A 12,714-nucleotide genomic window follows, 5' to 3' on the forward strand; every position below is an offset into this window, starting at 1 on the left:
TCATAGGACCGTTTGTAAAAAACAATGTCAACATTAACAGAAATAAAAGTAACACAAAGAAGTTTAGGAAGTATGAAAAGCGATTTGATATAAAAACTTCTATCACACATAAGGACAAAGTACTACAAAGAGAGGGCCACAAAGTCCTGAGTGAGTAGAGGATGATGAGCTGCAGTGGTAGAAAGTAACCAAGTATTTTACTTATTGCTATTTTCACTTGAGGGGGGCTGTGTATTGCTTTCATCTGTGGTTAGCAGGCAATCAGAACCTGCGTAAAGGAGAAGTTTGCCTGGGAGGCTGCGTGTTTGGAGAATTTCTAACAGAAGGCCTTTGAGAAAGATTCTATTTTCACATGAACCAAGAAGTTTTCATTGATCTAATCTCAAATCAAATAGAATCAAAAGGGTTTCTCTGGCAGAAAAGCTTCAGGGCAAACTTGTCCTTTGAACCTACATTTTGTGTTCTCGCTGAGGTCAACAGATTTGAAAGATGATCTCTAATGTATGTGTTTTTATATTTGACAACACCTTCCCTCATTACTCGGTTTGGTGTGTTTTCTTGCCATAAAGCTGCTATATTATGACCTTTGGACGTTACCCAGCCATAAAGACCAGTGAACCCAGTCCTCTTTGAGCCATATAGTTGGAAGTGGGACTTTCTGACCAGGTCGACCTGCTGGCAGGCTGGATCAGCCCGGGGAAGACCAGCAGGAACTCGCTGCTGCATGAACAATCGTGGCTGTCAGCAGCGCACTTGAGATCCGCACTTGAGCTCGCAGGCTGCAGCAGCCAGCATGTCTCGCTTCATCAGCCGAGCTCTTCTCGTTATTTCTAAACGGTCGGCAGCCAGATCCGCGGTGTTACCATCAAGGATCCCAGCACTCATACGATCTGTATGTACAAGTCCAGGTACGTTCGATTTCTTGATTGTTTTAGACCTGCACGCTTTACACACGCCGGCGTTTCAATCCATTACAATAGTTTTAGAACTATCATAATGCAGGTCATCTTGTCTGAGATAAAGATAGTTTTGTCATGAAAATCAACTCAATGACAAGTGTTTCAGTAAAAGTTTTTTTTTTCAACAAGTGGGCCAGAGAAGTGTAGAAAAAAATCCATGTGTTTGCAGCATATTCCTCCACACTAAGAATGTGTTGAACAGCAACTTTACAACTTAAAAAGATTTACTGTGAGACATGTATGCTCGGCAAAGAAACACCTCAGGAAATAATTACAAGACAAGTTATTAAAGGAACTGTTTCATGTGGCGCGGATGGAAGCAATATCTTAAAATTGGCACAGTATGAGTTCCTTTCAAGTATGTCGCAGAAGTGTAAATGCATCCTCCCGTTCTGCGGGCATTGACCCTCCTTTCCTGTGACAAATCTGCTTCACCGCCTGCATGGCTTCTTGTTGCAATATAACTGTCTCTCATATTGGTATACTCACATACCACATCCAAAAAGCCACTTTACGAGGCTCTGATCAGTGTATTTCATTTGGACTGCGTATTGTGGTATCTTATTGTGGTAAGGAGGTGTTGCAGAACACATTCTTGGCAGTCAGTGTGTGTGCTCAGGATGAGCTAACTGCTGTGGAGATGTGCAACTTTGGGTAAGACACTGACATTAGGGACAACTTGAACACAACATACAGTGCCAACAAGCAAAGGCGGAGCATTGTTGGATTTGCCAAAGTACTGTAGAAGAAGTCGAAGCAGAGTAATGTCTCAGGGAGCCAGTAGATGGCAGTGTGGGGCAGTTTATTTTTTGTGTAACTCAATCAGTAGCTTTGGGTCATTTTGCTCATATTAACTGTATGTATGCATGCCGGTGTGTTTGTGTTTCAGAGCCCTAGAAATGCTTCAGGAAATCAAAAAGTCAACAAATCTGAGGAGCAGGTTCAGTGAGATGGCCATAAACAGTCTTCTCAACTCCAGCTTGTCTCTGAAATACATCCTGACAGGTCATTTGGCCTCTACCGACATCATCACGGATGGCTTTTATGATGCCGGGAAGGTTTGTGTACAATATGTGTGTGTATTCTAAGGCAGTTTGTGTGACAAATATTTTCCAAATGAGATTGCAATACCTCTGTCAGGGATTTGAGGGTTGAGGATGATGGACACCCAACTGCAGACAGTGAGGGCGGTGCACAAAAGAGGTTTATTGAGAGACGTGGCGAGAGGCAGGAGGCTTGACGTGACAATGTGGGGACACCAGATGACGAGGACAAGGACAAGGACAAGGCCAGCAAATAACAGCGACAACTACAGCTACAATGACCCAACAAAGTAACTGAGGAAACACAGAGGTTACATATAAGAGGGGAAACAAGACACAGGTGGTGCAATCACCCAGGTGAGACACATGAGGTAATCACAGGAGGGAGGACAGGAAGACAGGACATGACTACAAAATAAAACAGGAAGCACAAGACAGGGATCGTGACAACCTCTCAATATTTCTTAATATTTCGGTAAGAAGAAACATGAACAAGACTACTCTTTGACTTTTATCTCTCCCTCTTAGGTCCTTTCAGGTCAGAGAATTTCGACCCTTGAGGAACTGTCCAAGCAGCCACTGAACACACACTGGCCCATCATTGTTGTCAATACAGCAACAGAGTATGATCTCAGCTTCACAATTCATACACTAACCAAAACCTTCTGGAAATGGCAAAAAAGTTCACAAAGTCTTAGGAAAATTAAAACAACAGTACTTATTCTCTGTATACACATCTATATCATAACCCAAGACACAAGTAGAGTACGAAAAAAGCCAGCAATGATCCACTCTACCAGCAGAATCTATATAGGCTAGTGAATCACCCCCTTCTGCTCCAGTGCAGCCCTCGGTTTTTTCTTCTCTTGTCTCTCTTTTTACTTGATGTTGTCAGTGTGCCACACTCGTAAGACCTCACAGGGTAAAGAAAGAGCCTTTGTGACTTCTGAAAAACCAAAAGCATCAAAAATTCAAAATCAAGCGAAGCATATCCATGAAGATCAAGATAAAATGCTGACAAACCTCTGTCATCCCTTCCCAAGATTTCAGCAGACAGTATTCCTGTCTCAGAGCACAGGATGACACAGTTTGATGTCAAAATTTCATGCTAAAGACTGATGATACAAACAGTCAATTAATGAGGTTGAAATATGCGTGAAATTTCCATTCGAATCTTTGAAGTTGATCTTTTAGTCACAGAGGACTTAAATTAGTAATGGTTTGTTCATGCCTGTTTATACTTGTTAATGGTGAATAAGTGTTACTTACAGTAAGCATAGTTAACCATTTATTAATGCACTAAGTGAGCCCCTATAGTAGTGTAGTGTTTACTAGACATGTTAATTGAATTGAAATTAATACAAACTACACATTATTTATGCACCCTTATTGTAAACTGTCAGATTTAAGTAACAAAGAAGCAAATGAGTCCATTCTCCCACTTAAACATGAGCGGGAACAGTATGCTGCCCATGTGACTGTTTAATGCCACTAGCACACATGGATAGCAAAAAACAATGCTACATTAATGCTACAATAAATGGGCAGATCTTTTTTTCTGCGTTGTCATTGAAATTGATTCAAACTGTGTGTGGTCCTCATAAGAGTAAAAAGATGCACACTGTAGAGAAAATGATGTGAACACTGTGGAATTTAGGATGCAGAACACTTGTTTGATTTCAAAGGTGTGATGAGATTTGCGTTCATGTAATTGTGTGCCAGGTGAGTGAGTGACACCATGGGTGGAGCAGTGGAGCTGGAAAAAAAGATGCAGAAATGGGTGCTTCCCCTCAGTGTTGGACCAAGTCAACCTGCTGCTTTTTTTCCCCATCTTTTTTTGGTTTAGCATTTTATGGATGGCTGCCAACTGCACATACAGACTAATGTCATTGGTCCAGCCGATTGCTTTAATGGTTAGCAATCTTTGTTTTTTATACATATATGTTGTACTTGATTAACAGGATGTTCAATGCTGTTGTGTTATATTCACCTCTGCTCCGTGCAGGCCAGAAATCTCTCACTTGCTATGACAAAGCTACACACCGACAAAAAAAAAACCTCACTCATGAGCAGTACATAGTCACCTGAGAGGAACAGAGGAGGTGAGTCCTTCCACCCAAACAACTGCACCATCGCTCCATTATATCTTAAGGTGGTGGCAATAATGAACTGTGCAGAAAGATTGACAGATTGCACCTGCCAAAAAAAACCCCCACAATGCTATTTTGTGTCAAAGCAACTTCATCCAAATAATCATTCTAGGACAAGGCATGTTGATAACTCTTTTAGCCAACAACAACAACAAGACATCAAATGTGTTTCTCACGAAGGGGTTGTCAGTGAGGTTTTTTTTTTTTAGTATTTTAACAGGTGCAGAATACAAATAAGTGTCAAGCTGCAGGCCCTGGTGCAGGTTCTTTCAATTTGTACCCATAATAGGTAAGGTTCGGGCAAGACCCAATACATTGCAGCTCTAATTTGAGCAGCCCAGAAATACCATTGTAAATTGGGTATTTGTCACCCCCCCTCCATCCATCCATCTATCCAACCATCCATCCATTTTCTACCACATCCTGTTAAGAGTCACAGGGGTGCTGGAGCCTATCCCAGCAGCCTTCAGGCAAGAGGCAGGGTTCACCCTGGACAGGTCACCAGTCCATCACAGGGCCAACACATAGAGACAGACAACCATTCACTCTCACAGCCACAACTATGGTCAGTTTAGAGTCTTGATTTACCTAGTCCCCTCTTGCATGTCTTTCGACTGTTGGAGAAAGCCACAGTACCCACGCAGGTACAAGGACAACATGCAAACTCCACACAGAAAGATTTTGCACTTGGGCCACACCCAGAACCTTCTTGCTGTGAGATGACAGTGCTAACCACTGCGCCACCGTGCTGCCTAACCTTCCTCTCTCATATGACAAATAAGGCTGGATAGTTGCAACCTTGCTCTTCTGTTATTCCAAATAAAATTTGTAAATTGTTGCTTCATTTTTTAAAAGGACTGGGGGGGGGGGGGTAATGGGATAGATTTAAATTAGATATAAATACCTTGGCATTCTCCTCCTGGAACATCATGTTATTGTGGCAGAGGAGTTTGAGTGCCCTAAGGACCCTATGAGCTATGCTGTCGGGAGCGTTTTGTCCCTGGTAGGGTCACCCAGGCAACTGGTTCTAGGCAAAGGGCTAGACAAAGAACAGTTCAAAAGACCGTTAATGAGGAAAACCAACAAGAGGCAGTGTACCCAGCCTGAATAATTACCGGGGCCTTGCCCCAGAGCCAGAGTCAGGGTAGGGGCCCGTGGGCAAGCGTCTGGTGGCAGGGCCCTTGCCCATGGGTCCCAGCAAGGCTCAGCCCAAAATGGTTACATGGGTTTGTCTCCCTGTGGCCCACCACCTGCAGGAGAAACTGGAAGGGTCCGATACTTTGTGGATCGGGCAGCAGACAGTTGGGGCTTTGGCGCTCTGATCTGCAGCTACAGAAGCTGGTTTTTGGGAAATGGAATGTCACCTCTCTGACAAAGAAGCCACCTCTCTGGAAAGAAGCCAGAGCTGGTGGAAGAGGTTGAGTGTTACTGGTTAGATATCATCGGTCTCACCTCAATACATAGCTCCAGCTTTGGAACGCAAGTCCATTAGAGGTGCTGCCTCAAGTGTAGGAATTTAAGCATCTCAGGATCTTGTTCACAAGTGAGGGTAGGATGGAGCAGGGATGTGGGTGCTTCACCAGTGTGCTGTAGTTAAGAGGGAGTGACGCCAAAAGCGGAAGCTCTCAATTTACTGCTCAATCTATGTTCCAACCCATACAGCTGCTGCTCCTCCATTTTGAGAGGAGTCATTTGAGATGGCTCAGCCATCTGGTGAGGATGTACCTCCTGAATGCCTCCCTCGGGAGGTTTTTCAGGCGTGTCTAACTGGGAGGAGGCCTCAGGGCCGACCCAGGAAACGCTGGAGGGATTATATCTCTCGGTTGGCCAAGGAATGCCTCGGGATTCCACCAGAAGAGTTGGTGGAATTGGCTAGGGAGAGAGCAGTCTGGGTATCCTTGCTGAGGGTGCTGCCCCAGTGACCCGGATAAACAGAGGACGACAAAGACCAAGAACTTTGGCATTATCATTATTTGGATAATGTTTATACATCCTATAAGAGAGATTGGCATAGATGACAAATTGTTCATATATTCAGTTACTGTAGAAGGTTCATAGTTACAGCCTACTAAGTCTTTTATGGCTGGGGTAATGGTAATACCAAGTTATATGAATCTGTTCATTCCATTGTTGAAAGGGTGGCTTATCACTGGATTTAATCGCTCCTGCTTTTTAAAAAAAAAACATGACAGAAGATTTTGTTCTGTTCACTTTAAAGCCTGAAAACTTTCCAAATGTGTCCATCAAGTTGGTTAGATTAGAAAATGAGTTGCTTAGGTGTGATAATAGCAAAAGGGTGTCATCAGCATACATTACAATGTTCTGTGTCAAATACTCTTATGCCTGAGATTGATGGGCGTGAACTCACTGCAATTGCTAACGGTTCCATAGCTAAACAAATAACATTGGCAAGAGAGGGCAGCCCTGGCGGGTACCTCTCAAGAGTTTGAAAGGGGATGATATTAAAAAATTAGTAGAGACCTCTGCCACTGGGTCAGTATAAAGTATCTCTCTCCATTTTTGGAAATGAATAGAGAAAATCCAAATTGAGTTAGCACATTAAATAGATATATCCACTCCACTCTGTCAGATGCTTTTTAAGCATCTAAAGACAGAATGGCAGGGTCCCCCTCCCTCGCATATATTACATTCAAGACCCATCTGACATTATAGAAGGCCTGACAGTTTATCACGAATTCATTCTGATCTGGATTGATCACAGTTGGAAGCACCGGTTCCAATCTTCTAGCTATGACCTTAGCGATAATCTTAGCGCCAGTGTTAAGGAATTTAATAGGTCTATATGATGTGCAATTGGTAGGTGGTTTATCAGATTTCAAGATAAGCGTTGTCAGCACACCTTTCAAGGAGTCCGGTAGACTATCCTGCTGAAAATCCTCTCATACATTGCTATGACAGGTCTTATAAGTTTGTCTTTAAATATCTTATAAATGTTGACTGGGAGACCATCAGGGCCTGCGTTTTGACGTTCCCCCACATTGGTAATGGCATCTGCAATTTATGAAGCATCCAATTTCATATCAATATGCGTTTTAAAATCATCTGTTGCAGAAGGGATACAGAGACTGTCCAGAAACTCAATCTGCTTCTTCAAATTTTCCTGTGGTTTCCAATGTATATAAGGTTTTATAGTAAGTGGTAAAAATATCATTAACTTTTTGAGGGTCCATTGATATTAATCCATTCCCATTCCCGTGTGTTTGAATTGCTTTTATTACCTTGTCTGCATTTAGTTTTTTTTATTATGCCAGTCCAACAATCTCCCTGGTATTTCACCTTGATCATCGTAACTCTGTTTAAGCCAGATCAGACTATTTTCTGTTTTTGATGTGGACAACTATTCATATTGGGTTCTAAGGGACATTAATTCTTGTTTTGTTTTTTTGAGTCATCCAAAGAGGCCTCTCTCTCCAGTTGTCTAATTCTGTGGTCACGCTAATTCATTTTCAGCTTGGATTTGTTTGTTTTTGAACTGATATAAGATATTATGATGACTCTGATGTAAGCCTTAAAGGCCTCTCATCTGTCAACATCAGTGGTCTCATTTGTATTTAAGTTGAAAAATGTCTCAATTTGCTCATTCGACAGTTTTTTTCACAGCAAATGTTGAGCACCACCCTAGTTCTATAAATGACAGCTAAGACTGTATTGGAGGAAAGAGCACTCAATGATTTTGAGATGGTTTGCTTCCACGCACCACAGCTAGCGTTTGTTGAAGCTGAGCTATTCAGCATCAGGTGGGGGCCTGGGGCTCTGTGATGGATGCAGAGAGTCGAGAAGGGTATCTGTCAGCTTGTCTGACCCTAAAAATGATGTACAATAAGTCTACTTATAAGTTGGTGTGTTCCATTAAAAAAAACAAAACAGAAGAATAATGTTCATAATGGTTGTCATATTGAATGTCACATGAATCATATTTTTTCCACTTCACATTTCAGTTCTGAATATGGTGGCTTTATGATTTCACAGAAATGTACATTGCCTAACTGCGTATGATTAGACAAATTGAAATCTGTCATGGCGGCACGGTGGTGCAGTGGTTAGCACTATTGCCTCACAGCAAGAAGGTTCAGGTCTGAGCCCCGGCTCAGGCACGTAGTCTTTCTGTGTGTTCTGTGAGTTTGCATGATGTCCCTGTGCTTGTGTGGGTTCTCTCCAGGTACTCTGGCTTCCTCCCACAGTCCAAAGACATGCAAATGGGGACTAGGCTGATTGATACTCTAAATTGACCATAGGTATGTGAATGGTTGTCTGTCTATATGTACTGGCCCAGTGATGGACTGGCAACCCGTCCAAGGTGAATCCCACCTCTGGCCAAAAATCTGCAAGGACAGGCTCCAGCCCCCCCGCAACCCCTTAACAGGATCAGCGGTAGAAAATGGATGGGAAAATGGATAGAAAAGATTTCATGTTGAGCCACACATTGCGTATAACTAATTTTTGCAATGACATTGTTGCCTTGCGTGTTTTTAAGTAATTCATATTTACACACGTAGAAAATGGACAAATTTTGTAATGAATGCTTTGTTTGTTAATTGCTTTTTTTGGTTAATTGCTTTTATTTTTTACCAACTGTGGAATTTATCAGGACATTAAACTCAGTTTTGAATATAATGCTGCCTCCTGTAATTCAGATGTACATAATGCAATACTGCATTATGCCTGTACAAGTTAATGTGTAACTGAACTGCTCATCCTGCATTTTTTTTTCTGTCTGCCTGTTTAATGCATTTCCTCTGAGTGTTTGAGTGTGTGCAACTAGATGGTAGAGAGTTTGAAGGCAGAGAAAGTAAAGAGTACAAGAAAACAGATTCCAAACCTACTGGACAAGAAGATTGATCCTGAGTCGTGTTGTTCAAGTCCCAGGATGGCTGGAGCATGGTAATGCATGTTAATAGTGGTAGTGTTGATAGTTGTGTGTCTGTGGGGGTCCATTGAGGTTGAAGTGGGGCAAAGAGTTGGCCATGACCCCAAAGAAGACCTTGCAAAAAGCCAAAGTTTGAATCTATTTAATTGACCCCACCGGCACAGAACACCGACATAAAACAGGAAAGAAACTAAAAGAAAATGATGAAGACTGTATTTTTATCATGTCTGCTTTGGCAAAAATAAAAAAAGAATCCTGCAAGACCATCTCTATCATGTCAAATATTGTGTTTAAAAGTTAAATTTTATCTTCTTCATTCCTTTTAATCTTGTGACACTGTCACATTTTGTCAAATACTTTGTAAGATGGCTTTTTACTGACAGTGAAGGACAACTGCAAACTTGGAGCCATTTCTTGACCTGTGAACACAGATGGTCTCTCCTGTCACCAGTAGAATAAACCAATACAATTCTAAACTGAGCTGTTTCTACTTAGTGGACCTATTGTACTTGTCTGGCAAACATTATAATTTCATTTCAGGTTAAATTCTCTGCAATCGAAATTCTGTTGTGGAAAGGGCCTCTATGATACAAATGTTAGCTTGTTTATAAGTAAGTGGGGTTGGCTGGCGAGGAGGACACACTTGTTCAACTACGTCAATATGACGACTACAGCAAAGAGGGGAACTTTCCTTTTAGCTAAACCAAAAGAGATCTAAAGATGATAGGACAAAACACTTAAGGGAGTTTGAAATGTAAAAATTCTACCCCACGTGATAGCGCAGACTAAAGGTGATGATTTCTATCTGCTTGAGTTGCAGATGACAGGAACATGTTACCAACTTAACACAGCCTCTAAATGCTCTTACTTGATGAATCATGGAACCAAGGTGGAGCCAACAGTCACGACCCTCACATTTTCCCCGGAATCTGATGAAACGCTTTTAGTTAGCACCAAAACGCATCAGTAAGTATGACAGTTTTCGGTGCATGTAATACTCAAAATGCCTCACAATTTGGTGTATGATCAGCAGACAGAGCGAAGTCACAAGTTGACATAATGTGCGTATACTCAAAATCAGGAAGGACAAGAAAAGTATTTTTCAATTTGTTTGTATGTCTTGCCTGAGTTGGCCTAACCTGATAGTTGTGTAAGGTTCAATCAGTGGATATCTTGTTGTTTTTGTGTAAAATTCCTTCATACACTGTGTTGAATTGGGTTTTCTGGTTGTGTAAGTTTTGGGCAGCATTCACTCTGGGGAGTCTGTTAAAATACAGGAGGAACGATGGGATGGATAATCTGCCCGGTCCAGTGTGTATCACTCTTCTGCTGTTTCTCTTCTGGCTGTGCTGTATAATGTAGGTTGGGTGATGAGGAGGTGAGGGCATGGTGTCTTAGGGAGCCAAGCTAATAATCAGCTAGGTAAGCGTGGAGGCTGAATGCTCTGCCTAAGATGCACAGACTTCTCAACTTCACATGCTTCTTGGCTGGCAAGTTCCATCCTCAACCAGGGTAAGCCCAGGATATGAGGCTCAAAGGACCAAATTTGTTGGGATGGTGTTGTGGTTTTATAAGGTTTGGGCAGTATTTGCTCTGGGGAGTCTTCAACCCTTTGCTGGAGATTGTCCATTAAGTACAGCACAGCAAACCAAATACAGAGAAACACAAATGGGAGTACATATGATGTGAGTGCGTGTGTGTGTGTGTGTGTGTGTGGTCTGCAAGTAGAAACAATAAACATAAACCAAATGAGTAGTAACTACAGGGTTAATAGTATCACTAACCACATGGTGAGCATAAACAATGAGCCACTGTGTGTCACACGTTTTAACCATGAACAGAAATAGTCTAACCATTTACCTTTTAATTATCAAAAGAGGTAGCTGTTAGCTTAGGACTAAACATGAACTCTCCACTAACAGAGATAAAATATTAACTACAACTTACTTGCTGTCCCCTATGCACACAGGAATAACGACAATGATGAACTAAAAAATGTCATTAAAGTATGGCTATGAGCCATCCCCCTGACTCCCGTCTACTCTTGTTAGCTCGGGAACACTTGTGTGCACTCATGCCTGCGCACAGACATACATCATGTACAACAGTCCTCTCAAGTGTCACAGACGATATTACAGCCGCTCACAAAGTTGTGTCGCAAACATGTTCACTACAGGGATGATAGACATATTGAGCTAGGTTGGAGTGGTGTCATCAGGAAGCTCAGGGAGCATGACAAGCAGAGGTCATCTGTTGATGCCCGCCACTTCTGCCATGGTTGTAGAGTCGGTAAGTAGTATTGAATGTACATAGACCAGAAGTGATCTGTGAGGATCTGGCTTTGCCTCCAACATCTTCTGCTCAAGGCCTCTGACTGTGAGTAAACTGCAGGGGGCAGGTAGCTACTAGGCCTCCCCACAAGGAGGTGATTTAGTGTTATCGGCTCAAGATCAGCGACATCTGAGGAGATGCAGCCCAAGGGCTTCCCGTTTAGAAAGCTTTCAACCTCCACTAGGACAGTCTGAAGGACCTCCTTTGTGACTATCTGGGACCCTAGTATGATCCAAAGGGTGGACTTCACAGAGCAAATTTCTCATTCCCATGCTCCTCCAAAATGTGGTGCTGCTGGTGGACAAGTGAAACTCAGTATGATGGTGTTGACCAGGGAGTTCCTTCAGGCTAGGGTGCATCTCCCTGAATGCTGTGGCCAGCTCCTTTTCTGCTCCTCGGAAGTTGGTGCCATGATCAGAATAAAGCTTAGCAAGGGTACCTAAGCAAGCAGTGAACCTCCACAGAGCCATGAGGAATGCGTCAGAGTCAAGAGAAGTCAGGAGTTCCTGCTGAATGGCTCGGATTGTGAGGCACTTTAATATGAGGCCCCATCTCCTATCATCACCTGAAAGGAGCTAAAAAAACCCAAAACATTCCAGTGGAATGGAACTGGGCCCTCAAAGCTGGGGATGTGCAGCAGGCAGGTTAGCCATGAGCTGGAATGAAGGCTTCACCCTCCACCTTTGGCAATCTGGCCAGATATGTTGTTGTTTCCCAATGGCTTCCCACCCATGTAAAATCAAAAACTAAGGAGCGTCTGATTTCAATAAGAATCTGCACAGGTTCTGGATGACGTAACTTGCAATCAAAGTCTCTGATCAGTTGTGTCGTTATTCTGTGGCGTGGATATAGGACCACTGGATGAACTGCTGACGCTCTTCTGCCCAGTGTAGTCTGCCACCAATTCTGATGAGTCTTGAGGCTGCATCAATTTCAGGTGATAAGTTGACAAAATGACTTGTTGGAGGGATAGGCTTACCCGCTTGCAGGAGGGCATAGTCCTCAGGGAACTAGTCAATCTGAGCCATCTGACGGATGAGATGCTGGGCCTTCTGGCACACTGCTGCAGATGGTGGTCTGTCTCCGCTAGCTGCCCCTCGCTGCTGTAAGGTGGCGTTCATCAAATCACTCCAGGTATTGTACCTTTCTAGGTCTGGTACAGCTGGATCCGCATGAACAGTAGTGAGGCCACAGAAGAAGGATCGGCACAGCTCAGAAGGGTCCTTGGCTGACTCACTCATTGGAAGTTTGGGCCACTCTTCTAATTATTCTAAAGCAATAAATACACAACTACTAACATGTAGGAGACAAAACTTGGCGAATTAGTAAGATTGCAACATCAC

The 12,714-nt window shown here is 42.8% G+C and overlaps 1 protein-coding gene across 1 annotated transcript; it reads left to right on the top strand.

Annotated features, from left to right (window-relative positions):
- The first annotated feature begins 246 nt into the window (after window positions 1–246).
- LOC147241733 (armadillo repeat-containing protein 3-like) lies at window positions 247–4,986 on the top strand. Its single transcript, XM_086192213.1, has 4 exons — window positions 247–908; window positions 1,849–2,017; window positions 2,531–2,625; window positions 3,725–4,986. The coding sequence occupies exons 1-4, from the start codon at window positions 895–897 to the stop codon at window positions 3,726–3,728; spliced, it is 282 nt and encodes a 93-aa protein (XP_086048339.1). The 5' UTR covers window positions 247–894; the 3' UTR covers window positions 3,729–4,986.
- Window positions 4,987–12,714: the final 7,728 nt, after the last annotated feature.

This window comes from Aulostomus chinensis, chromosome 21, assembly GCF_037954235.1.
Source record: "Aulostomus chinensis isolate RoL2024-O1b breed Wild chromosome 21, RoL_Achi_v1.0, whole genome shotgun sequence".
Taxonomy (NCBI): Eukaryota; Metazoa; Chordata; class Actinopteri; order Syngnathiformes; family Aulostomidae; genus Aulostomus; species Aulostomus chinensis.

Coding starts and splice junctions, on each gene's coding strand:
- LOC147241733 (XM_086192213.1), top strand. Junction 2,018..2,530: donor GCTTTTATGATGCCGGGAAG/GTTTGTGTACAA, acceptor TCTCCCTCTTAG/GTCCTTTCAGGTCAGAGAAT.